The sequence below is a fragment of the Aythya ferina genome (genome assembly GCF_964211825.1).
Source record: "Aythya ferina genome assembly, chromosome: 3".
Lineage (NCBI taxonomy): Eukaryota > Metazoa > Chordata > Aves > Anseriformes > Anatidae > Aythya > Aythya ferina.
The window spans coordinates 30,045,640-30,072,383 of NC_140298.1; the positions used below are offsets into that span (position 1 = coordinate 30,045,640).

General features: G+C 41.7%; 1 protein-coding gene across 1 annotated transcript; it reads right to left on the reverse strand.

The window, feature by feature from the left end:
• Window positions 1–466: 466 nt before the first annotated feature.
• On the reverse strand, window positions 467–26,243 carry MEMO1 (mediator of cell motility 1). Its single transcript, XM_084513512.1, has 9 exons — window positions 25,889–26,243; window positions 15,752–15,833; window positions 13,705–13,773; window positions 11,680–11,792; window positions 10,230–10,341; window positions 9,172–9,314; window positions 7,911–7,987; window positions 2,483–2,587; window positions 467–1,171 (listed from the first exon to the last, which is right to left on the reverse strand). The coding sequence occupies exons 1-9, from the start codon at window positions 25,947–25,949 to the stop codon at window positions 1,040–1,042; spliced, it is 894 nt and encodes a 297-aa protein (XP_084369638.1). The 5' UTR covers window positions 25,950–26,243; the 3' UTR covers window positions 467–1,039.
• Window positions 26,244–26,744: the final 501 nt, after the last annotated feature.

Consider the following 26,744-nt stretch of genomic DNA (forward strand, 5'->3'; position numbering starts at 1 on the left):
AATTGCTTGAGCATAGCACTGTATGGCTTCTGTGGGCTACAGATGCGTCACAGATACTCTTAAGAATCATCACTTCAAGCTGTTTGTTTTCTGTTTTAAGTCACTTTGAACAAAAATACTGCATCCATTCCCCTTCAATAACCAAACTGAGCGTAAGAATCATTGAGAGTATTTCTGATACAGAAGTGTATCACATACTAAAAGATAATATTTTATAGATAATACTGTAAACCAAAATTAAAATATACAAAAGAATTTTAAAAACCTTTTGCACAGCTGAACTCATAGTGCAGGTTTAAGATAAGAAATCTTTAAATGAAGTAGTCGTACCACATGTTGAATATCAAATACATTCTAAAGCACTTTACGGAATGGCTGAGTTATCAAGCCTAAGAACTGAGGATAAAGGATGTTAATGACAAGCAGCCACATACAGAACACAAAGCAATAAGTTTAAATCAGACTATTTTGGTTTGTGTAGCCCTTTATTAGCAACTAAAATAGAAGATATCTGTTGTACATCACGGGTAGTAACTGACTATACTGGAGTTTTATTATATTCTAATACAGGATCATTTATAAATGCATTGTTTTCCTTTTTTCTTTTATTAAAAAGCTTCCACCCCTTTTTCCATTTACAACTTGCAAAACTATTCTGAAAGCTGAGTACATGTGCACAGGTCTGCAAAGAGTGCAAATTTAGGATATGGTAAATGCTTTACATGTTGCATTTTTAAGGACTGTCTGCCGCCATACCTTCAGAGCCATTACCTTTTTTTTTTTTTAAAAAAAAAAAAAAAAAAAAAAAAGGAACAACCCACAATGTTTTGATACCAGCCTTCCTTCCATTGTCCTAAACAAGAAAGCATTTTTAAATGAGTTGAAACTAAGGAAGGACTACACCTACTAGAAAAGAAGAAAGTTCTATTAGTTTGAGGTTTCAGTATACCCAAAGACCAGGGACTGTATCTTTGTAAGGGCTAGGCTGGGACCCCGTATACAGAGTGTGTGCAGGTGCCATCCCTGAGCATTCAGAGGTTCAGTGGACCATAAGTGCTCCAGCTGCATAACTCACTGAGCTGTCTTGCCAGTTTCGACACTGGCTTGACTGAGCATAATTCAAAAATGAAAAGCTCATATTCATTCCATTCTTCTGGAGCTCGTTGATAGCCTGAGGAGAGTTAAAAAAAAAAAAAAAAAAAAAAAAAGGATCAGTGAAATATTTCATGACATTTTCTAGATCTCAGTCCTCCCACTACCCCCCTGGGAATTCCTTCACACTCCCTTAATAAAACAAGAACCTCTGAGTAACTTGTGGAACTAAACCATTTCTGTGCTGTTTCATCCACCGATGCTCCCCACACCACACTAGGTATATCCATGCAGCTATATTAAGCAATACCAAACAATTGTTCAAAACAGAACTAAAAGCATGGTTTCCAGAGGATCTATGGGGAATTTACACAGAAACAGGCATAACCAGAAAAAAACACCACCATTAACACTTCTTCGACAGCATTTTTTCCGTTAAGGAAAAAGAACGTATCAAGTATATTAACTGTGAAAACTGAAAGAAACCAACAGTTTAGCTGAGATTAATTGCATAACTAATCGTTATTTGAGGTTAAGAATTGGATATTTATGTAGAGTTAAGCCATAGTACTGAATTTTGGTACATGCATCCCCAATATTGGTATTGCTCATATAAACTTTTATAGGGCTCACTTTAAAAGATTCCTCTTGATGATGTTCATACATTTCCAGTGAATTAAGTTTTCCCCCATAAAAAGGTTAACATGCCTCTTGTTTTAGACTTAAATGACATTAAAAATATAGTGGAGATTCACTCAAGCAATATGATGAATCTGCAGCACTCCATAAGTAAAGCAACTGTGACCCAATTTAAACAACTAAGTTAAGCCAGGTTTATGCCTGCACTGCATCACCAGAGCAAAATATGGTAGCTAGAAAAGTACCACTTCACTCATAAATTTATGTCAATTAGTTCAGATTAACAGTGCACTGCACTCATACTTAGAGGCAATTTCTCATCATATTTGTAGAAACTCAAAAACACTGTCAGACATCACAAGGCACTCATGATAGCTAGCTAACAGCAATACTGGACAAGTATATACATCAAGTCTGTTTGTAAGTATTGGTTCATAGCAGTATGTACTACTTCATGGAGATGGATTTTGTTTTAAGTGCCAAGAGAAAGTGAATGACTATTGCACTGAAATTCAAAACGAACGCGGCACCTCATCTCCCTCAGGCAACTGAAAACCTTTGCCCTTGTAAGAGCGTTTGCCTATGTGCAAGACGAGGAAATTAGAAACCAAACTGAGAACACTTGGGAAAAATAAATTAATTCAATGCTTGCCACCTTAGGGCTAAGGAATACTCCAGCAATATTACATTTAAAACAAATGCAAATATTTTGCCATAAGTTGTACTTTGGAACAGATCAAAAATTACTTACATTTAATAATACGCCAATAGGATGTCTTCCACATATTGTATTATGGTATTTCTTCAAGTAATTGCTAAAAGATACAGGATCTAGTTGCTCTATAATGTTCATACCCTGAAAAAGAATTGATAGCCGTGATTACTTCACACATAAGCAGGTGTTCATGCATCACCTACTTATGACAACATAGAGCACTTGAGAAGTAAAAACCCTCTATGTTCTAACAAGGGTATCAAGGGAATCTCAGTATGTGAGAGTCTAGCTTGTAGTCTTCTTGTTGCCACCTCCTAACAAGCAAAAAGTGCAGGAGCTCTTCCAAAGCTGTCAATGATCCAAGGATCTGTGAAGCTATCCTTGTAGACCTCAATGAAGCTGATGTTAAAAAAGCTCCTCCCGCAGACTAGATGACCCCCACCTCCACAGATGCCCTGCTTTCATAGGTTTTGCACTCCAATAACAAGTTTACAAGAAGAGCAAAGCAGAAGGAAGCTTTCCTCCATCTCTTCTCCCTGTTAACAGGGATCATTACAGAGCACTTGCCTCAGACTTACAGATATCCAAACGCCCTTGACAAACCATCAATACACACGTACCCTGGGCACATCAAGCATTCAAGGCAGTTGACCTGTGCACAGGCTGGTCGTCTGCTCAGAGCATAAAAAGCAGATGCAGAACATCTCTAACCACAATGGTGCACAACAGAACCCTACGAGCCAGGAGACGATGCCCCCACATTCCATGAGGCCGTCACACCTAGACGGGCTTTTTTTTCCATCTTAGTGAGACCCATGATCCCTCAGTTAGTTATACTGTCGAAGCCAACACTTTGATACAAATAAAGCTTTCCACGCAGACAAACATTTGCATTCTCAAAAGGCAAAAAGAAACCTGCAACTGGCAGATACAGACTATTCTTGCTCTATCCCCATCTAGCAAAGCAAATACGATTAAAGTAGTTTAAAGCAGGCCTAACTTAATTATTGTCTGGGTTTCATCATGGCTTTGCTATTTTAGCTTTATTAGCCTCCATTCTCTGCTGTTTTTCCTCCCTCTGAAGATGATTAATCCCCTTCACCAGGTAAATGAGCCCCAGACACTTACTAATTCTGTACAACAGACAGCTATGCCTCTTGCATGTAGTTAAGAAACAGAGGTTTTCCTCAGAGACCATAAAAAATACACTTTGCATGGGAACAATAGGAAGTCTAATATTAGAAAGCAAGATCAGAGGGAATTTCTCCAAAGGCTTCTCTTTCTCTTATTGTCCCAACCCCTTCCCCGCCTTTAGGAAAGCGTAGGTGAGAAAAGGAGAAATCCTGAAGCAGTCAGTCTGTCTGAAGTCTCCACCTCAGGAGTGAAACCTCTCAAATACTCTGCAAGGGCGTCGGCTGATCTGGCAGAGACGCCAATTATTCAGGCTGGATCACAGCTTAGCACGGAGGAGCTAGAGCTTCCCCAGAGAGTCAGGGAGGAGTAGGTAACAGCAACCATAACCACCACCTCTGTGTAGCTTTAAATAAAAACAGACATCAGATGATTTCATACAGAGATTGATTTTATCGAAGAAATAAAACCGAGCTATGCTGACCAACTGCTGGCAAGAGTTCAGTTCTTCCAGGGTCGTGGACAGGGTGTTTGGGCCCCCAGCTGGTAACTACAGCTGTTACTCACTCCAGACCTACAGAACCTGAACGATTGCCAAAAAACACAGGTAGCTATTCTCTGACCAGCAGTGATTACACAGACATCATCACATTTGTAAGACGTGTAAGAAACACGTCTTTGAACCATTCACTTACTTGTAAACAGCACATGGCAATACACAGCTAGAGAAAGCAGACCCAAAATCTTATCTGTAGTCTCAAGTGGGAGCAAACATGCATAAGGCACTTTGTCAGATACTGAACAGCACGTAAGGACATATTTTATCCATTAGTAAACACTCCTGTGACTTTTTAAACAAAGAATGGCTGCTCAATTGAGGGGCATATATTATAGCCATAAGTCATCGGAACACACCGTGCATATGCATTTGAGTATTTGCCTCAAGTGAATGGACATGGATTTGTCAGAATGCCTTGTAAGCTTATTTCAGTGCACAGATCAGCACTGCAAAACATTTAGAGCTACAACACAGTTCATCCCAGCAAATATCATCCGAACTCCATGCACCACGGATTTAAGAAAAGCCATAGCAAAGTGGTATTACCCTGTCAGCATTCAGCTGTACTGAACTAACATATATTTAAAATTTTTGAATTCTGGCAAAGAAGCAAAGACTCCCCAGGTTGTTTCTCAGTTTAAAAATGATTTTGAGAATGGAACGAAGGGAATACTTCTGTCCGGTTGTGTTTTGTTTATTCTGGAAAGAAGTATGAAGCTAGTCAGAAATTACCAGCATTCAATGTAACTGTTCTGAATCACGTCCAGCTGTATTAAAATACATGACAAAAAAAATCACACAATAAAGATGCAAACTACCGCACAGCTCTGTAGCTTATCATATGGTTATTATGGCACCCCACAGCAATAGCACAGCTCAGTTACCCAGACGTTATAAATGGCATCTGCAATACCCTAGCGTACTGCATGTCATATCATTAAAAGCACTTACAGTCTACAAAATGATCCCTCCAGGACCAAGTATCTACCAGTTCACAAAAACTCTAGAGACACCCCCCGCAGGCTTATTTTACCCCATAAACCAGTCAAAGGTTGGTAGCAGTTCAAGTTTACAACCAGATACCTCAGCTGCTTCTTCCTACTTAAATACCAAAAAACTAGCAGTAGCACACCTATGGAACTGGGAACAACCTTAGGTTCAGCACCAGATAGTCCAACTCTCCTTGCATGTATGAATCACTGGGACCAGGAGATGAAAAAGCAAAAGGAAGCTCACTGGCTGGACACAATAAAGAACGGAAGGCACAAACTCACCGTCTTGGATTATGCCCAAGCTAAAATTTCCTCCTGGGCTGAAGCACCGTGGGAGGTGCTAACACACGGGAGCAGCACTGCAGAAACCTCCCGAGTTCAGCATTTCGTTGGAGCCACCTCAAAAGCCAGCGAGGCTGCGCAATGCTTCTGCACATCTCTTTGCATTATCCTCCCCCATGTCCCTTCCCCTCTCAGTACTCAGGGAACGAAAAACCTCCCATTGAATTGATCGAGGTGGAAGGTTTCACAACTAGATAGAAAATGAGCAACCTGGCAGAGCGGATTGAAGCACACAGTCTACATTTTCTGGCTAGCCATAATCAACGCATAATTACTCTTCAGTGATCTATTAGGGAATACTCCCCAGCTCTTCTGTAAGAAGTTGGCAGTATCAGGCTGTGATTTACAAAGAGTGTTGTGCACCAGCTGCCTCATTGCAGCTCTCCATTTGAGGATTGCTCCCCAAGGCCCCCCCGTTAATCAGGAGGACGCGTACCCTGGCTGTGGTCACGCTGCAGGGTGCACTGAGGCACCTCCAGGGCAACGGCGTGCTCGCAGTAGGAGTTGCCACAGAGAAGCTGATGCTTCCCCAGGAGTATTTACTACTCCGCATATTTTATGCTTGTGTCTAAGGGCTCTAAATAAAATAAAGTAAATGAAATTCCTCACGGTGGTAATAGATTACTAAATCTTCAGTGCCCAGAACATTTCGCGTTGCTTATGCACTAGCTAGGAAAATCTCACACACACTTAAGGTCTGGTCTAAGTAAGTAAGAGACTGTTGTCCCCTAATAAGGGGATTTACATTACTTTCTCTTTGGAGAAGCCTGGTGGTTATAACAATGAGTCTCTTTAGCACGCCAAATCACATCAGAAAAATTTAACATTCATCTAAGGAAAGAGGAGGTAGCTGAGCAAAACGCATAAAATTGAATGAACTCCTCTGGCAGAGCATTACAGGGAGATCTTCGTGGCATTGTGCCCGATGTCCCAATGATCACATAATACTGCTAGAAAGAAATTTCCAAAACTCACAAGCCTAACCTGCTCTGCACAGAGTTTGGATGTGGAATCATATATCCACATATGCATGGTATTAGACCACAGGGGAAAAAACAGCGTATTGCCATGCAGCATGTTTAGTTTTCAAATTAAACTTGAGACTGAAAAAAAAAAAGTACTTTTAGAGTTAGTAAACCACATACACTATGCATCATTTTCAGCAGTGTTACAAAAAGTGTCATTTCCTGTTGGCTGAGTAACTACAAAAGGTAAGATTTAGCACAAAGCAATGTATTCACCAAGAGTAATTAAATGCCAAAGTCCAGTCCTCTTACAAGCTTTCAGTGCAGAAATTAGCAAGAGAAAACCAATGTTTGCTAATGCACCTTAATCTGCTCTCCTACAAAACAAACAGAGCTGCAAATTCTGGGACTCCACAAAAACACTCGTCCTCATAACAGAGAGAAACCTCTCAACTGAGAACGGGAATTATTAGAATTGGCGGAAGTAGAACAAAGGCAAATTTTATTCTATTTCCATTCCAGCAATGAGTGGTAAAAACCAAAGATCTTAATATGGATACAGAAAGCAAAAAAAATCCAGAGATTTTTCCAACAGACTTATTATTTTACTCCTTCAAGACAAGTGGAGGGGAGAGGGGGGCACGAAGAGGAGGAGATAAAAAACATGCCCTAAATAACAACAGCTGTCTCTTCCAAGAGATTCACAAAAGTTACAGAAATTATCTGATATTTTTAGTTGAATTTTAAAGCCATTTGTTTCCAGGAGAATTGCTTCTCTTCCGTAGTTTAAATATAGTTTTGAAAATTAACAACTGTTTTTTCATTTAAAATGGCTCCTGTGATTGATTGTGAAGAAAATGCAACAAAATTGGCATCATGCTCTTTTGTGCACTCAGCATTCCCTCCAGCCCTCTGCCAAACCTGGAACAAAGTACAGCCTAGTACTTTTCCCCACCGCCTACTACAGAGTAGAAGGGGGGGGGTAAGACTACTCCCAAGGAAACAGGGACTTCCATTTTCCTAACGAGCACAATCCACTACAGACTGCCCTCTTCAAAATGAGCGATGCTGAAACCATTGACATAATGACAGCGCTCTTTCAATATGCAGTTATGACAGCTATCGAGTCTGAACTACCACAATACTCAATAATTTTCATTGCTTCCCATAAACATAAGAAGGTGTATGGACAGAAATTCAGTTACACTAGCGGATTTCAAGTAGGTGAACATGCATTTATTCTCAAGTGACGTTTACTAGATTGTACCCACAATAGACTGTGCACACTCAGTAAAACAGAAGATATTAGCTAAAAACAACAGCTAAGTTCTTTCTCTGGTAAGCAAAGGAAAAGTATACATTTCATGGAAATCACTAATCTGCAATACTTTATTAGAGAAATTTCTAAAGTGTTCAAAGTAATGTCAAGTACAGGAGAAATTTGTTAGTTAGTTCCACCAAATCTGAAAACTTACCATTTTATCTAGGTGCTCAATGGATCTATAAATTTCTCCTTGGGATTCATCATAGTAACTGTAACGGAACCTCTGACCTTGAAACAAAAATCATGTATAAAATAAAAAAGGGAAAAATTGTAGCTAAAACACTCCCTAGTACTTACAAAGTAATTGAAACTATAACATCTGTAAGTAGTAATCCTCATTTATTTCATACTTTTTAGCTCCACTGAGGAAATTCTAGGGCAATCATCCAAGTAGCAGCCCAGAACTGGAGTAAAAAAAAAACTACATGGGAAGGGCAGCTGTACTTGTAAAGAAAAACCTGCTATGTAGAAACGACACTGCAGTACCACTTATTAATTGCCTGTTAATGCCTTGGACTCCAATTCTATAAATTAACAAGTAAAGCAGCATTTTATTTGTTTTTTAAACTATCCCTCTTTAGGCAAAAGAAAACTCTGGAGTCAAGCTACTTGTGTTTGCACAAGAATACCCACTGTAAATAAAGGTTAAAGGAAGAAGTTCATGATAATTCAATTAACAGTTCTAGATGGTTCGTTAGCCACAACAGAGCACAGGTCATTCTTATATAGCTCCAGCTATTCCACAGTTCAAAGATGAGTAAAATATGAACTTAATTACGTAAGATGACCAAAGATGACCATGAAAAAAAGAGAAGAAGGTCTGTTGTGTAATATCAAACATATGTTTCTGAAGCAGTTCCTTTTCCAGTTATTGTCACACTTATAAGGAAAACAAAGCATTAAAGCAGAAGGACAGAAGTCAAGGCTTTTGGAAGTTCTGCCACCAAGATGAACTGGGGTAACTCTGGTGAACTGGCAGAAATACTCCATTTGCTATCTTACCCAGCAATAAAACATACAAAACTTATTTCCAGCAAAGGGGGATGTTGCCATGTCCAGTGACTTTTTACCTAGTTAGCTTTGCAAATTCCATTGAGATGCTTAAGGGTTAAAAAAAAAAAAAAAAAAAAAAGCAAGAAACTTCAGATACATTTTATTCCAACAGTGAAGAGATGCTTATAAACCATACACCTTCACCACTTCTTTCCTCCACTCTACTGAAAAGATGTTACATTATTATTTAATCTATTGTTCCAAATCTAAAAAGACTTTTTTTTTTTAAGCTTTATCAAGGTGCTTAAGTTTCAAAGCTACATTTACAAGGAATTAAAATACTTTTTACAAAAGACATTCTTTAAAAAGAAATACAAAATATTTATCGTACTACTATAATGAAAAGATGCGAAACTTACCCCAATGGCAAAAGTCAGAAGAAACCACAAAGAGGTTACTAGGATCAGCTAGGTATTTACTGAAGAGTTTTCCAAATTCCTGCTCTTTTGTCTCACTCAGTGCTCCGACCAACACAGGAATAATAGTAAACTCATCCTTATGGCTTACAAGCAAAAGAAAAAAAGGTTGTAATTTAACTGGCATCTTAAGGTTTTTTAGGGCTTGTTAACAAATGGCAGAATGACTTACAAGGACACTACTGAACTAAAAATAGAGTTAATTTGATAAAATCAGACTATGAAGTTGTTTTAAAGCCTCAAACTACTTCAATTTCACAAAACAACTCCCTCCCCAAAACAGCATCTATTTTTGCTGCAAGGTGAAAACACCAGGGCAACAAAAAAAGAAAAGACGCAGTGGAACTAATTAGTAAGGAATGAAATTCTCTCTGTAAGCACTGAACAAATGTTGGGTACTTTTCAAAGAGCTATGGAAATGCTCAAGATGGCAGCCAGATATATATTGATACTCCAGCAGAAATTTAAAATGCCATAGAGGAAAAGTAAAATAAGACAGGAAATGAAAAGATTGACAAAAAAAAACACTACTTTTAATAATCATATTTTTTTTCCTGAAGTCCTCATCTGAAATAGCAGTTGTAGACAGACCCCTGATGTCAATGATCCAAACAAATTTAAACTTGCACAGGGAACACCCATAAGCATTTAAAAATTTCAGAAATGCCTTGCAAAAAGGCAAAAAAAATCAGCTATTCAGGAAAAGTCCTGTAAGAAAGTCAAATACTAACTCTATTAAATCAATATAAATGTATAAACTCTTTAATAACGGGTGTTCCAATTTCATTATTCAGGAGTTTGTTCCACTCACAGTTTCTATTACTGCAACAAATCTTCATCTCCGAGCCTTCCTCCCCAATTTTTTTACTGGGAGATGAGGGACTGCAGTAAGAAAATCCCTATAAAGGGTATTAGTTCTTCCTACTGTACCTTCAATGTTTCAACTGCAGTTTAATGCGCCTAGTGCTCACTCTTGGACAAGTAGTAATTAGCCCTAGTACCTTTCCATGGCTTTAGCAGTATAAGGCAAATGCATTTCAATACTGTGTTCATCTTCATCTGTCTGTAGAGACATACGCTCAAACATTCCAGTCTTCCACAATTCTCCATAAACTGAAATGAATCAAAATAGTTATTTTTACCCCCAAACATGAAAGCAAAATACAGTGCATCATTATAAAAACCAAGTCCATTAAATCAAGTTACCTGCCTCCAAGAGTTGTCAACATAAACCACTTGTTTTTTTTTTAAATCAGTTTTGGATTAAAATTACATTAAAGTCAGAGACACAAACATAGCTTACTCAATTCACAAATAAGTGTGTTAAATCAGTGGCCTAGTTAGTATACAGAAAGATTTTCAGTTATGATACAAAATCTAACCAGCAGAATAAAACATTTGAAGATATGCATGCATGGGTCTAATCATTGAATTCTTATTTTCCCAAACTACATCATAATGTTTCAAAAAGAGTTGATTAGCTGAGTCATTGCTGGACATACTGCTCTTTAATCGAATTTACCATTAACTGAACTATGAGGTCTAGAGACAGCAAAAACTGACTAAGTAATCCACACCTATAGGTTATCTTTCCTCCTCTGAAGTACACTTGGTGAAATGCAAACAGAGTGATCTCTGCATTGGAGAACAGTCCGCTTCCTGAACAGTTTGATGTAGGGCTCTGCTTTGTTCTCCATTCCATGAAGAAGTTCTACAAAAACTGAAACATTTGTTACCTACGGTAATGTCTGCAGGCACTGTGCAGAAAGCCTGAACTAGCTTGATTCGTCACAGCCATAACGAAATAGCAACACAAATTTGGCTAATTAGCTCTTCTGAAAACGCTAGTGTATTATTTAAGTATGCCTTGAAATACATGAATATTAAAACATCAAGATCATCTTCACTGCAGTTTTAAGCTTAGTCTGAAAGATTGGTGTTTCATGGACTAAAGGTTTTAGTTCTCTAAGTACTTCACTACTTTGAAAGAGTCACGTGCAATAGTGCATCCAAGCACAGCTAGCTTGTTGTTCCATCATTAGAAATAAACTCGAACCAACTCAAGTGCTATCTTCTTTGCAGACAGAATACTGTACAGAACGGTTGAAGAGGCGTGTAGGGGGCTATTACTCAAATGTAACACTTTTTAATTGAGATCCCTTTTAAAGATCATTTGCCATCAGGCGCACACTCGTAACGGGAAAGATAAGCAGAGACTGAGAGTTCTTTACATGCAGGAGCAAAAGACACATTCAGATTTTAATATAGCGATGCCTGCAACCACCAGGATCTTCCAGAAGTTAGCTTTCATTGGAGTAAAAAGTTTTACATTTGTATGCCACAAAAAAGCCATGACGTGCCCAACAATGCGAGGGTCCTCAGCACTGCACTGCCACGGTTAGTACTAAAGCCTCAGCAGTCTACAACACGTAAGCTTTATTAGGCACTTACTCTTTTGGTCAATTCGGAGATCATACAGAGGTGTTCTATAAATGTCCACACTGGAAAGTGCACATCGGGAAAGGGGCACGTGATGGGAAGGCCCAAGAATGAAAATTTTTCGGCTACAACGATTAACAAAAAAGCCCAGAATTTAGACAACAGCAATTGCACAGAGACCTGGTTCAGAGCAACAAATTTCAGAAAAACGCTGACGTACAAAGTGATACTTTCAGCAGTTACCCGGTGGTTAATGGTAGAGTTTGTCTCTACTGTGCATGAGACCACGGATCAATCAATGACCCAGCCTTGCTCAGTATCTGAGAAATGATTCAATCAGTTCAATAATGTGTCATGTAGCCTTAAGCCTCTTACACAGGTTACATATCAGAGGGCACTAATCCATTAGCCATTGAGAAGACTCATTTGCAGGCTGAATTGTAGCCCCTTACAATAGATTTTTGGTTTCTTGTCATGGACCATCTCAACCTGCAGTTACACATCACTGTCAACAACTACAGGCATGTACCCCCAAACTGAGGATTATCGATTTAGCATCTTTATAGAGCCTTTCACTTATTTGATTGGCTTAAATTGGAATTTGGTAAAACTTGAAGTAAGGCTATTCCCAAAGGCTGTATTTACCCAGCTGTTGCCTTAACGACAGGGATTTGGACCCACACTTTCATAGCATTAGCTGATACTGGAAGCTTTCACCCATCATCATCATCGTCTCATTTCATCAAGTCATCAGTTCAAGGCTCTTGATTAGATGTTAGCGTTCTCCTGCCACAAGACTTGAGAAGATCTATAGGAAATTGAACTTATTCCAAATCAAGATCCTAAGATGATATTTCTGCACTCAGCTAAAGCAATGGGATGCATGGAAAGATATTTTTTTTCCCCTTGCATGTGGAATGTTATAGCAATCAATATTAAAATACTAAAGCTGTTGACAGTGCTCACACAAACAAAAAATTCAAGTGTTCAAAACTTTGGCTGAAAGATTAATTATACTCTGCCAAATTCTAAACATTCAAAGCAGTAAACCAGCAAACGATCCAGAAAGTTCAGTCAACTCACTGTGTCACTGAACCTGGGGAATGCAACTCGGTCTGAAAGCTTTAGAGAAACCAGTTCTCTGTCACAGTGTAAGTTATCTTCACTTCGTTTACAATAGCTTAGAATGTATACAAAACACTGTCTTTGGGGAGTACTACGTTTTCTCATAAACAACTGATAAACACAGCTTTTATGATAGCACTGCCAAACACACGCTCCAAGTAAATACTGGAGACGTTTTTAAAGAAATGTTGCAGTCCAAATATGTAAGAATTTTAATTCTTTCTAGAATAAATGACTTGGTATTTTCAGAGGCAGGCACAGACTACAGAGGGGTTTTGTTTTGTTTTAATTTGGAGATTTTTAAACTGTGGTGCTATTAGTAACAGAAGTCCATTTAAAATTATTACAACAAATAACTTTCACTGACTTCAAATATTATATACACACAATGGTCACTTTTTCTCCACAGCAGAAGAGAATCCTGGTAGCATTCAGCCCATAATCCTGCACTGAAAAACCAATGCAGAATTGTGATCAAATATTGTTATACTTAAAAACAAACAAACCTCCCACAAAAAACAAACAAACAAACCACAAAAGAGAAACAAAGACACCCTGCAACCAGTTAAATAAACAAGGCTCAGGCTTTTATAAAAGCATTGGAGCAAAGTAAATTGTGTGTTATTTGCTAGAAGAACACCTTTGGCCCCTCCCTTCCAAAGTAGTTGTCAACAATTCTGAAGAATTTTTGAAAATATCGCTTTACATTTTCTTCTTCAAAAATACTGCAAATTTTTTTCTTTTGTAAGATCCAATCAAACTGAGCATTTACAAGGTGGAAAAGGAGTAATAGATGTATAAAAGACTAAAAAGAATAAAAAAATCAGTACTTCAAGGTATAAAAACAAAGAACAAGAAGAATTGCATTAAGAATCATCTCAAGCTTTCTAAAGAAAAAAATTCAATACTTACGTAATATTAGGATCCACTTGTTTGTAAGCATGGGCTGCACAAGATCCACAATAGGTATATCCTGCATGGCTGCAAATCAGTATTTAATGCATTAACATTTTGTACAACATATATGATGTTTTAACTATTGTTAAATGTTAGTATCTTTATGTCCAAACAACTAAAAATAACAAGAATGATCGAAAAAGCAATTCATGGAAGAGCTGGAAAGCACTGGTACAGTCTTCTACATGGGATATATTAGTCAAATAACTGGCAGTGATTGGTATGTCAGCTTCCTGATCAAAGTACCTGTCCTTAATTGTAAAAGATACTAGCAGGCAGACTATCCAACCGCATACTACCAGAAACTCATGGGAACCCTAAAAGCACAACCATAAGACATGGTAACAGCAAGCTGTTGGAGAAAGCTCTCCTGACCACGCTCTGGTGACTGAATAAGGACAGAAGTGTCTGGCAAAAACAAACTACATGTTACAACAGGCAAATGGAGTACAGAAACGGTTTTGTCAACGAAGAGCACCTCAGCAACAGAATAAACAGGCACATGGGAAGGAGTGGAATGCAGCACTGCAGCTTCTACAGCAGAGAACAGGACATGCTCTTATCTCCTATCATTCTCACCTACAGATTTTGCCTCATGTTACAACTCTGCTCCAGAAACAACTGTAATTATTCTGACTACTTGTTTCGAACTCAACATCCAAAACTTAAGATATTTCTTAAGGCTGTTAAAAACAGGAAGAAAAAAAAAAATCCAGCTGAGCTGCTAAAAGCATTAATTCCAGAGAACATCCACTGTCCAAGGTCCCAGGCCAGGTGGTAGAAAACAGCTAATTATCGCTCAGCAGCACCTTGCAACAGCTCAACTTGAGCTTTCCAAACAATGTTTTTAGAGAATGACACTGAAAGTGATGTGTACCACAAGTCCTGGAACATGCAGGATGTTTGAAGATGCACACTCCCCATTGGCATTGCCGGAGGATTTTGTATTTGTATGTATGTGCACATTCACATACACGGATGATACCTGGAGCAAATCATCCTCAAAATTACTCCTGGATTTTACTCCAGAACAGTACTATTGTACACACTAGGTACAAAACCAGCAACTGAGATCAAGTGAATCAGCGAGGTAAATTATTTGACAATGCCAACAGAGTCTTCTGAAAGGCTCCCTCTGTTGCAAAATTTTTAAGTCTTTCACAAAACATTATTAGCTCTATCCCACTTCACAAGAAAGGCATGGGTGAATGAAGCACTGTGGCAAGACCATAGAAAGACATCCAGCAGTTCTGGAAAAAGAACCCAAGTTACCTAACCCACAGCTGAAAGGGCTCTTTACAGATATTCCTATGACAGACTAAGGCAGACTTGGGACAATGCCTTCCACAGATTTAATACTAGTATGGAATAGTTCTGCCATTATGTTAACACTGTGTTACAACAGGAAAAACAGGAAGTTAATTAAGGTACTTTTTCCAGCATTTCCTTCCTACTCATAATGAACTGGAATAACCAACGTACTTTTCCTATACATCTCTACTACTAGAATTAAATTTAATGACATCTAAATAATTCAGACTGGCCTTGTTTCTCCTGTGGACCAAAATAAACAAAAACTTAAAAAAAAACTCCAACACAAAAGCAAGCCATTTTGGATTGCTGAAAAATGTTTCACTACAGCTGATAAGCTTTGCAAAGTTGTCTTCTTTTTGTTGTTTTTTTTTGTTTTTTAACACGCATAGCAGTTCTGTACTACAAGTGCATTGAAAGAGCTGTCATCTAAGGCTGCCATTCCACCTGTCTTAGTGGGTCACTAGGGAAATAGTATGTCTTCCAAGCACCTGTAAGAGGAAGTTAATCATATACCAAAACGTGCATAGATTTATGCCACTTCCACTGCAAATTTGAAATATTTAGGAACCACACAACATTCTTTCCAGTTACAGGCAAGTCTTCACCCATTCTCAACCAACACTCTGAATAAGCAACTGTTTAACAACTCAACTCATACATATACACCAAAAATAAAGTTCAAACTTACGGTGCAATAATGGCTCTAGCAGGTCTCTTTGTGGACTGTACTTGAGAAAGCCAGCCTTCTAGTTGTGCATTCAGCTGGGGTCCTGTGAAGACACAAGGAAATACTGAAGCCATAAAAAAAAAAAAAAACTAAAATACCTCCAAAATTAACAAATACAGTCCAACAGATTTAAAGTCATCTTAAACTTCAAACCCCGTATTTAAACCTTAAAAATGAACAAAAAAAAAGGGTAAAAACCAACATGCACATAATGTTTAAGTTCATACTAGGAAAGCTTCAACCTCCTAGGCCTTGAAGATCATTTATTGCACATCCATAACAAACCCTCATTGTTTCATGCTGTCTGGATAGATGCACATCTAGAAAGGTTGCCTTCTGATCTCAAAAGGGAGGCTAACAGATGATTTATTCTTCTGGTAGTCATATTCCCCAAATTCAGAAGTAAAAAGTCGAAACAACATTTGCCAAGAGAAGCCAATATGGAAAGATGGCATACTTACATACTGTCACCTGGAAAACTGTAAATGCACAGCAGAAGTTAAAGTGAGGAAACACCATGCTAATACTAATTCCCTAACCACTTCTGATCACTCAACATATACTACAAGTACCTATATTCCTGGCAACATTAGCTTGGGTAATCAGTCAACCCAGCATTCAACATTTCGTTTCCTAAATTCTGTCCCTCAACAAACGGCAGTATCATTTGTCAGCTAATGGAACAGAGAATAAAAAGGCCTTCTAGAAATACATTACAAGGCACATTTTTAGTATTTTTCATTACAAAGAAAGCTTTGACATAAACTACTTCTGAAGAAGCAAGTCTGGTAAGTACAGCACAACTTTCTTTAATATGAAGAATACAAAAATCTCCAAGTAAAAAATCATTAACCTACTATTGTTACAGGCTATTATTAGCAAGGAGGGAAGAAAAATACACTTTTTTCAGTTCACTCTGTGCTTTTGGCAGAACTGGATGTCAGCAGAGCTTGTGTGTAATTTATGACACAGTAAGCTGCTTTTCCTCCACTGTGCACCACATGCATCTTCCCCATGCAGGTGTTAGGCCACCAACTGCCAGGAAAAAAAAAAATCAAATTAAATTCCTGAAACTATTTCGCAGCCATGTTCCAAACTGACCAGATCTCCAGTTGACAGCTGTCTAAACAGCTGCCCATAGCTGCACAGAACTTAGCAGAGATGGCAGCTTCTGCAGGAGCCAGCCAGTCACTCCTCAGGGATGAAGCTGAGGGATGGAGGGGAGGAAGAAATCAAAGCCACCATTTTTTTTTTCCTATCAAGTTTTCCCCATTTCATGGGGAAGGGTGGGACCCTCCTTTGTGGTTGCAAAGAATGAGGGTTTGATGTAGAATGATGAACATCGTTTATTGGCTCGGCCCTGGCCAGCGGCAGGTCCCTTTTGGAGCTGGCCCTTATCTAACAGGGGGCACCTGCTGGACTCTTCTCACAGAGGCCACCCCTACAGCCCTCTGCTACCAAAACTTTACCATATAAACCCAATACACAGGTCAAAAAAAAAAAACAGCATGGAGTAGCCATTGTCACTGCTGTGATGCAGTAACTTTGTGAAACAATGGAAATACAAAAAAAAAAAAAAAAAAAAAATTCAATTTTGTTCTACTGCTCCTGTTGCCTGGGGAAATTACAAGCAGCAGAGACACGCAATGGAGATAAGGACAGAGACAACTTAGAAAATGGAAGCTGTTGGGGAAGCTAATGAAAAATAAATAGATGTATTTCCATCTTCTTTCCAAGCTACTAGGAGACTAACAATGCAGTACTCTACTCCAGTCAGCACTGTTGTTATACATCTAACAGGGAAGACACTAATGACTTTGCAAAAAGCATGACTTTCTAATTCTCCCAAAATACATACTAGTACTTTCTGAAAAAAGCTCTTTGGGAGACAACTTTTCCAAATATCCATTAACCATAAACTTCAACTGCCCCATCTTCCCCCTTCTCCCTGAAAGAGGCCCAGTGGCAGCCCAAGAGCAGAACTGCCAGAACCTTTGGGACAGCCCCAGAGCGCCCCAGGACACTCCCTGAGCCAGGCAGGGTACGTGGCTTCCTCTGCTCCTTCTCGAGCAGCTATTTTTGATTAAGAAAGCTGTTAAGGCGATTTATCTTTAGGACGAATCAGGTAACTCTGTGAATAGTTTCAAGACCGAGTGCAGAATTTCTATAATTTTCTAAAATTGCACATGAGTGTTCCAAGCTTGTGATGCTACAGCAGAATAAGGCCATGTAGGAGAGCATGATGCCCAGGCTTGCTTAGTCTGTGAGCACAGACAGACTGACAAATTAACATTTTTTTCCTAGAGGCAATAAAATACCTAACCGATCTGTATAACCCAAGGGATGAAACTTCTGTCAGGATTTCCTTAAAGACCAGATAAATCTGCTTTCAGATTTCTTCCCCTTCACTGCAACTTTGTGGTGCCTTTTCAGATCCCTAATGCAAGTTTCCATATGAGCAGATACACTTTTTTTGTTCAGTGTTTTTTTATTAGTTCATTTTTTAGTTAGCAGAAATAAGAGATTTGATTACTTTCTCCAAAAGAGTAACCCAGAGGCAGAACATAGAGTACAACACATCTGTGTGACTTTTTAGCTAAACCCAACCCAGGAGCTCCCAGCCCCCCAGCCTACCTGCAGCTTCCTGTTCTTGCAAATACTTCATGAGGGACAGCCTAACACTGGCATTTTCTTGTTACCAAGTTACCTAAGGACAAAAAGCAACTGGTAGCATCAACTTCAAGTGTTTGGAGAGGCTTTTCTTCTAATTTATCAAACATGACAGTGCTTAAGGCATAAGTCAAAATACTTTAATTAAATTTATACAATATAAACAAACCCACATCACCACAGTAGGTATGCTCTGCCATATGGAATTACATTAAAGGAGATGAAGAGCTTCTTCAAGAAGAGCACTAAGTTTTGTTCACGTGCAGATTTAGGTTGAACTAGAATAAAGCCTTGACAAATAGTCCTTGAGACAAGTGAAGTAGTTAGCTCCTAAGCTGAGGAGCAGGGAGGGGGAATAGTGCTGCCTACTGAAGCTATGGCAGCGGTGGGACACAGGAGAGGTCCCTGCCTCTTCAGCAGTAGGTGGAAAGCCCAGCTTGAGGAAACCAGCAGACTGAGCACCACTTTTTTTTTTTGTTTGTTTGTTTTAAAGGCTAGTAGGACAGAAAGCTTTAAATGGATGCAACTTCCATGCTCAGTCAACTTTTAGGCACTGGCATTTATGCTACAGCTTCAGCATTAATGCAGTAATAGAAGATGTTCCATTGATGTACAATAGATGAGGCAACAAAACACAAGCTTCACTGAAACATAATATTGTGACCTGATTTCAATCTTATGACATCAGCTATAAATACAGGCTTGTAAACTATAGAATGCTGAGTTATCTGCGGATATTTCACATCCTGTTTTGTTTAGGAAGCTAGCAGAAGTTATGCCAAATCAAGAATTATTGCAAGTACAGACCAAGTTTTCACCAGACAGATTTATGGAGACAGCTACAGACAGATTCTGTACAAATCTCCTGGCAAAAAGACGTTGTTTTTACAATCAGCATCATCCACTACAGTAAGCAAGAAGGAATCCTTCCATGTTAAATACACGCCAATGTTATCCGATGAATCAGAGACACCTGGCAGTCAGGCAGTTCGGTTCATCACCTCAATTTACAGCTGTCAGAGTACAGGCTTTGTGGCTAAGCCAACCTAGCACATCTTCCCCACAGCCAAGCTCACCTTGTGGGATGAGACTGAAGCGCTCCTGTGCCACGTGGCAATGCAGTACGCTGGAAGCTCGGTAACGGTGGCTGCTGTGGCCAGAGCAATGCAAAACCTGTCCAGGCTGCTGGGCCAGATGCGGTGCTTGCTCTGAACCATCGTTCTCAGTGAACGCTGCTTTTGTCGGACGAGCATAAAGCTCAACCAAAATTCTGAGCAGCACCTGGGAAACCTGCTCAGAGTCTCTCAGTTGCACGTACACAGCACTTGCAGCAAGGCAAGCAGTGGTGAACACAACAATAGTAATGACTTTTTTTTTTTTTAAAGTGTTCTGTGTTTTGTTTTCAGAAAATGGCGAATAACGAAAACGCAGAGCCTGTCCCCAGCTTACACACTTCCAGCTGTTCCTCATCTAATTATCTGCTACTGTACAGGAACCAACAGTTTTTTCTGCACCTTAGTCCTTATATCTTTGCTTTACCTTTACCCATAGATGAGGAAGTCTACAGCTTAGAAGTATTTATAATAAATATCACAGCAGATATACTTGTTAAGTCTTTGGAATTGTGGGGTGTTAGAAAAAGCAAGGTAAGTAGTAGCAAAACCTTGCGGGGCGAGCACACATTACTTTCATCGCTGGAATTAAGGTAACTGCTGGCTCCTCAACTTTGAAGAAGAATACATAACATTTGATTGACTTGGCAGGCAAACTGCAATCTGAAACATGACAGAAGGCTAACAAGTTTATCATCATAGTTAAAACTGAAGAAAATACAATGGTAGTTTTAGAGAACACAGGCCCTACTTGAAAAAAAAGCACTTTTTTAAAAAAAAAAAAAAACTGTTGCAGTTTCTAAACTGCAACAAAGGCCAAATCCTTGAATAAAGAGCAAGCTTTGTATGTACAAAGACTAGGATTTGTCAGGAATAGAAAATGATTTTCAAAGATTCCTGTTGATGAGCACATTTTCTGCTGCTACCATATAGGCTCTTCCAATACTGAATGCTGATGAAACAGTGCTATCAGGCTAAAAGCAAAGCAGAAGCTTACTTACGCAAACTACAGAACTGAAAAAGAAAACATTAAGATACAAGCGAAGATTATACTCAGGCTACACAAACTCCTATTATACACACTGCAAGAAGAACATAAAACAGCAGGTAATGCTTGAATGAGGGAAAATCAAGCTGAAGCTGTAACAAAGCATTGAAACCTGCTTTGGTGGCAGTTCCCACTAGCCTGTCCCAGTTTTCCTGTATTCCACCAGCTCTTCAATTGCCTTTGCTGAAAGCTATTGGGAAATAAAGTCAAACACTACCTCCCATCCGCTATGAGCATCGGCCTACACGCACCTCCACAGCTTTATGAAATACCTTCCTTCCTTCCCAGTTAGGCCATTCTGAGATCCAAACCAATGCCCTTCTGCTTTGTAGCTCCATCAAAGCAATTTGGGCTCTAATGAGAAAATGCTTAGGTGCTAAATGTAATCTGAATTTGTCAAAGCAGTCGCTAGGTGATACTTGCAGGCCTAGTTTAACACCATTGGGAGCACGCCAAACGTGAAGCTCTTTTTCACTTTCAGCTGTACTGCAAAAATTGAATCCACATTCTTTACTTGCAGTGTCTTGCTTCCAAGTGTATTTAAGTGACTCATCCAGAAACAATAGCCCGGAAATTGTATTTTAAATTATTTTGGTATACTTTTGCAGTATACAATGTTGAATAATACAGTCTGCATATTAACGTTGTGTTTCTTGATCAATTTGTGAAAGATAAAGCAATGACGCACTTTCCACAGGATTTCTAAAAAAAATAAATAAATAAAAAAACAGAAGGACAAGTGGAGCCTATATGGAGCCGTAATGCTTATTAACCTTGCAAAGCAAATAATTTATATATTTGCAAGACAGTGCAGTTAGTTGTTGCAAGGTAAGAACACTTGTGCTTGGCTGCATTTGAAACGCTCCAGCTAATATCACAACATTACAATTTTGTTATCAGTGAATTAACAGCCTTGCTCCTGCACAAAGCTCCTTTCACTAGTTCTCACAACAGGTCACTGCTCCCTCTCATTTCAGTGACCCTCACGTGTATTTTGTATTTATTTTTCTGGATCCAATCTTTCGAGACCATTCACAAACACCACGGTGATGAATTACTCCTACATTACGTTTATGAATGAGCCTTGATGAGTTATTCCAATTTGTGGGAATGTGCCAGGGCTCCTGGCACACCAGAGGTAAGGACTTCCAAAAAACTTGCATGAAATAGTGTCCATCTTCCTCAACGCCCTTCCTACATCTGTGTAGACTCAGACCCAACACGCTACCAAGGAGCGCCTCTGTGCTGAGCTGAGGTAGGATGCCGCAACTCTGAGGGTCAGCAGAAGACATCCCAGCAGCAGCATTCCCCCTGAAATTGTGGGCAGCAAGCCTGGTGAGAGGACAGCGACTGTACCAGAGCAGAAGGTGTTATATACCTACTGTATATTGTGCATTCAGCTTCCTCTGGGGCACATATGCCAAGGCAGCAGTAATGACTACCGTGAGGTTTAACCTCTCTTCAAACATGATCTGTGTGGAGGCAGAACATTGGCTTGGCTCATCACACCAAACACTCTGGAAGACAGTAAATGCAATGGCCTTTCAAGCCAGTACAGCAATTACTCTGACAACTGACGTTTGCATTGATAAGCATATGGAAATTGACTTTCTCTGAGGTCAAAGGCTACCAGAAAGCACACCTCTGACCGCTAAGGCTTAGTCACGGAGATCGGAGAAATAAACCATACCTAACGCAATGACAAACTCGTTTTCCAGGACCAATTTCAGCTCGTGCAGTATTGCTATTCACACACACAGTTGGATTTTGCTTGTGTGATTTGCAAATGCTTGCTAAAACCCTTGGTGTTTGTTTGTATCAGCACGCCACTGACAGGGGAAAGGCTGAGACAGGGCTTCCCAAACACCATTAAGCAGCGCTACAGCACTTGGTCAGCGCCTCCAGGAGGCAGGCAAGGCAAGCCAGCTGCCTTGAGCACTTAACCGAGCACGTTAAGTGCCCTAACTGTGATACCTCACTTGTAATGGCATGCTGTGCACGGAGTAAGGAGAAAAGCTAGGTGGATACACACACGCTAATATTTGTTGTTGTTTCTTCAATGCGTGGATCGGTTCCACACAGAACTGGCTCAATGCTTACAGCACCTACTCGCAGGAAGGAGTAAGTTGAGAGAGAGCATCCACACCATCCTGCAAATAGCCCATATTCAGGACAGCATGCCATGCCTGTTACACTTTAGCTGCTCCTTTTGTATCTAGGAATGCATCTGTCCCGAATTTGAAGCCATGGGAAATTATACCATTTTTGTTTCGTGTTGTCCTTAATCTTCTCCTTCCCCCTGCTGGTCAAAATCAATTTCTCAAGAGGTCTGGATGATAGGTGGTTGAATTACCCCAGCAGGATTCTCTTCCAAAAATAAATCAGTGTAATATTTTTCACCACAGAGCGATGATATTTTCAGAAAAAAGTCTACGTGAGATCAGTGCAACAGGTTGATCATTTCCAGAGTATGCCTCTCTCTCATTTCTGCAAGTGTTTTCAGCAGCTGCCATACACCAGGTTGCTGTGCCAGAGAAGCAGTGGCCTGCCACATACCATTTTAAACCTTTTTTTTTAAAAGCAGACACATGGCTCAAAGCCTGCAAGTGAGAAAATAGGTTATTTAGACCAGTAGCCTACTATCGGCAACAGTCATATCACTATTTCAGTCTGTAAGCTTACCTGTAGAGCTTCCCATTCTCACCGCTGCTGCTGCGGAGGAGGAGGAGGAGCAGCACCTCTACCTGTCTGACCGAGCTGACCTCCGCAGGGCCACATCTGAAGCTCACTGACACGCTACACAGACTGCTGTGGCATCAACACGCACTTGCCCACACCAAGAATTCTTTCTACAAGAGAAGGTCTGAAAAATTCAGCCAAGACTGCCAACATCCTCAACTGCAGAACCTTCCAAAGCAAGTTCTCCTTTACAAGGCTTTCTGGATGAAGAACACGCAGGAAGCCAAGTGATACCACCACTGCAAAGCAACTCCAGCAACGAACACAAGTTGGGAGTGCTTTCTACCTGGGCCATCACTTTCCCTCATGTAACAAAAGTTGTTTACTTGCAGTAAGTCATGACATGCTAACATGCAGATGTGCCTGGGTGTGCATAATTACGCAGCCAGTCTCACTGGCTCCGAGAAGTTTATTAGCATCATGTAATTAGGTGATGTATTCTCACTAGAGCACAGCGCATCTTTATGTTTTCCAGTGCAGAACAGCTCGGCAGTGCCTATCCCATAGCTGGAGAAAATAGAAAGGGGAACGAGAGCCTCCTTTCAGCAGAAGCAATTGCTGCCCCACAAAAACGATCAGTCTCTAAAGACAAGGGACGGTATTTCTTGTAAACCCTTCTACAAGGAAACAACAAGAAAAAAAACACTCCAGGACTCCAACAAAACGTCCATGGTGATGCTTGAAGTTCCACCCTCAGGTACCAGGCACCTCCGGATGAGCTGCCATGTAACTGAGGTCATCCTCACACAGCCTCTTCAAAATGCTTTCAAATGTAATGATTTTGAACACGTGCTTCAGGAATCACATTTCTCATTGCCCTTCTGGGCAGGCAGAGAACACTAATACAGTCATCTTAGCTATGCAGCAGGATGAGGGTTTCCAGAGCATCTGCTTGCCCTGTGTAAGCAAGCTCAGCTCTATAGAAATAGAACAGTTTGCTGCAAATGGGAAGCTTAAATGCTAACTGGTTTATATATAAAACCCATAAATCACTTCTGGGCCTAGATGGTAAGCACAAAGAGAGTAGGTAGGAAGACTTGACAAGATAGTCCCTGGAGAATCACAGGAATGCACCCAAGAACTATTACAGCTCCAACTCGAATCCCCGCCTCAGCTGCATCCCTGGAGCTACGTAGGTTGAAACCACATGGCAGAATGCAGACTTTCCCCAGGCAGCAGAGTTGAGGAAACAAGCCCATGTTGGGCTAAAACACAGGATGCTACATCACGTCTATGGTGAACACATACCCTCTTGGTCCTCATTTGTTCCCTCTTCAGTTTTTATGGACCCTCCCTAAATGGCACTGAAAAACGAGTCCACCAGCAGCACACACCGGGCAGTCTCCTCGCTGAGCGGGGAGGGCTCCTGCTCTCACATACCCTGTGTAGATGGCACGTGATAGCTTTATGATGTCTCTTCCTGTAGAGCTGTTTTCTTGTTTAAGGAAAGCCCTACACAGGAAAATAACACCTCCCAAAGCTCCAGCCTATGCAACGTTAACCACCCACCCCAACCACACACACCCTACAGTTACCATTTACCTTGTTACAAGTACAGTCACCAGAACTTGTTACAACATGATTCAGTTTAATATCGTGTTTTGTTTTTTTTTTTTTCCTGTTTTCCTGCATTGGAGGTGCCTGGGCAGCCACCTCACACCTCCTTGACGAGCAGTAACCAGAAGGCAGCCCAAAAGCAACCAGAGCAACGTGCTTCTGGCTGCCCCATCACAGACAGGTCGTACTGGCCAAACAGGTCACGCACACTCTACCATGGGGCAGCCTCACAGAGCTGTGCACTGAATTGGTATGGGGGAGAAAAAAAAAAGAAAAAAAAAAAAAAAAGAAGAAAGCACAGTGCCTATGCTTTGTAAATGAATTATGAAGAAACTAAAGATCTTGTTTCATTTGCAGTATCTTGGTATGAAGTCCAGTAGCAGAAAAAATACAAAAGTGTATGTAAGATCATTCAGCTGTTCCACTGTGCAAGGCATTTTCCTGCCATATGAATAAACGAAGATACAAACAGCACAAAGGAGCTTGGAAGTTCTACCACAAAGCCTTCACGTTTTGATACACCCTTGCATACGTTTAAACACACCTTTGACACGGCTTTGTCTGCTTGCTCTAAGGAGCACTGCCTACCTTTCTGGACGGCTGCAAGCCCTGTAGCGACGCGGCCCCGGCGCCGGCTGTGCGGGGAGCAGCGCAGCTCCGCTCCCCCCGCCAGGCCCCGCAGGCCCCCTCCATTGTTGTCTCAGAGCCTGCAGAGCCTCCCCCGGCTCCCCAGCCGCTCACCTCGCGGCCCGCATCCCCCCGCGGCAGGACGAGCACTCCCCGGGGGTTCCTTTGCTGGCCTTTACCATTTATTTCCCGTTGTTTTATTTTCCTCCGCACCTCGTTCATCGCTGCGACTCCTGCAGCCGGGTAGCGACTCCTCACCCCGAGGCGTCCCTTCGGGCCCCGGCAGCGCTCAGCTCCACAGCCCTGCCCCTGCCCCGGCACCCCAACCCCCCCCGTCCCCGTTACCTGAGGCTGTGTACCAGCTGCCGGCGTGGCTGGCCTCCCGGCAGAGCACGCGGTTGGACATCTTGCTGCCGGAGCCGCCTATGGTGCTCGGGGGAGGCGCAGGGGGACGGGCCCGGCCGCGGCGGCGGCGGCAGCGGCGGCGGCGGCGCTGCTGCTCCCCGTCCTCCCCCGGAGCGGCCCGGGCCCGGCGGGCGGAGGAGGAGGCGCCCGGGGGCGGCGGGCGGAGGGCGAGGGGAGGGGAGGGAGGGGCGGAGCGGGGCCCGCGCGGGCCCGGGGGGGGGGGCGCGGGGACGAAGCCCGGGGCCGCCGCCGCCGCCGCCAACTCCGCGCCGGGCGGGTGGGGGACGCGCAGCGAAGGAGGCCGCGGCCGCCGCTGGGTTTGGCCCCGCTCGGCTGCCGTGCGCTAGGGGCCGCGCGGCCGCCGCGCCCCCATTGGGCGCCGCAGCTGAAGGAGCGCCCCCATTGGCTCGCCGCGCCGCGGAGGGCCCGCCCAGCGCCGTGACGGAGCCGGGATGGAGCGGCGGCGACGCGCGGGGGAGAGGGAGGGGCGGGGAAGGAGGCGGGGTCCGGAAGGGAGAGCCGCGCTCGGATTGGCTGGGCCCCTGGCCGCGCTTGCCGCTTCTGCCGCGCTGATTGGCCGGGCCGTGTCTCCGAGCGGCAGGGGAAGATTCCGGGCGGGGGTCAGCTGAGGGGAGGCCGGGCGGGGGCTGAGGGGAAGCCCCGCCCCCTGCCCCCCCACACACACCCCACCCCGCGCTGTGCACGCGCGGCGACCGTTACCGTTACCGTCACCGTCACCGTTACCGTTACCGTCACCGTTATGGCAGTGCCCCGCCCCTGCCCCCCCGTCCCCTTC

Coding starts and splice junctions, on each gene's coding strand:
- MEMO1 (XM_084513512.1), bottom strand. CDS start 25,949: ATGTCCAACCGCGTGCTCTGCCGGGAGGCCAGCCACGCCGGCAGCTGG. Junction 7,988..9,171: donor TTCTGACTTTTGCCATTGGG/GTAAGTTTCGCA, acceptor TTTTGTTTCAAG/GTCAGAGGTTCCGTTACAGT. Junction 1,172..2,482: donor CTATTGGCGTATTATTAAAT/GTAAGTAATTTT, acceptor AACTCTCCTCAG/GCTATCAACGAGCTCCAGAA.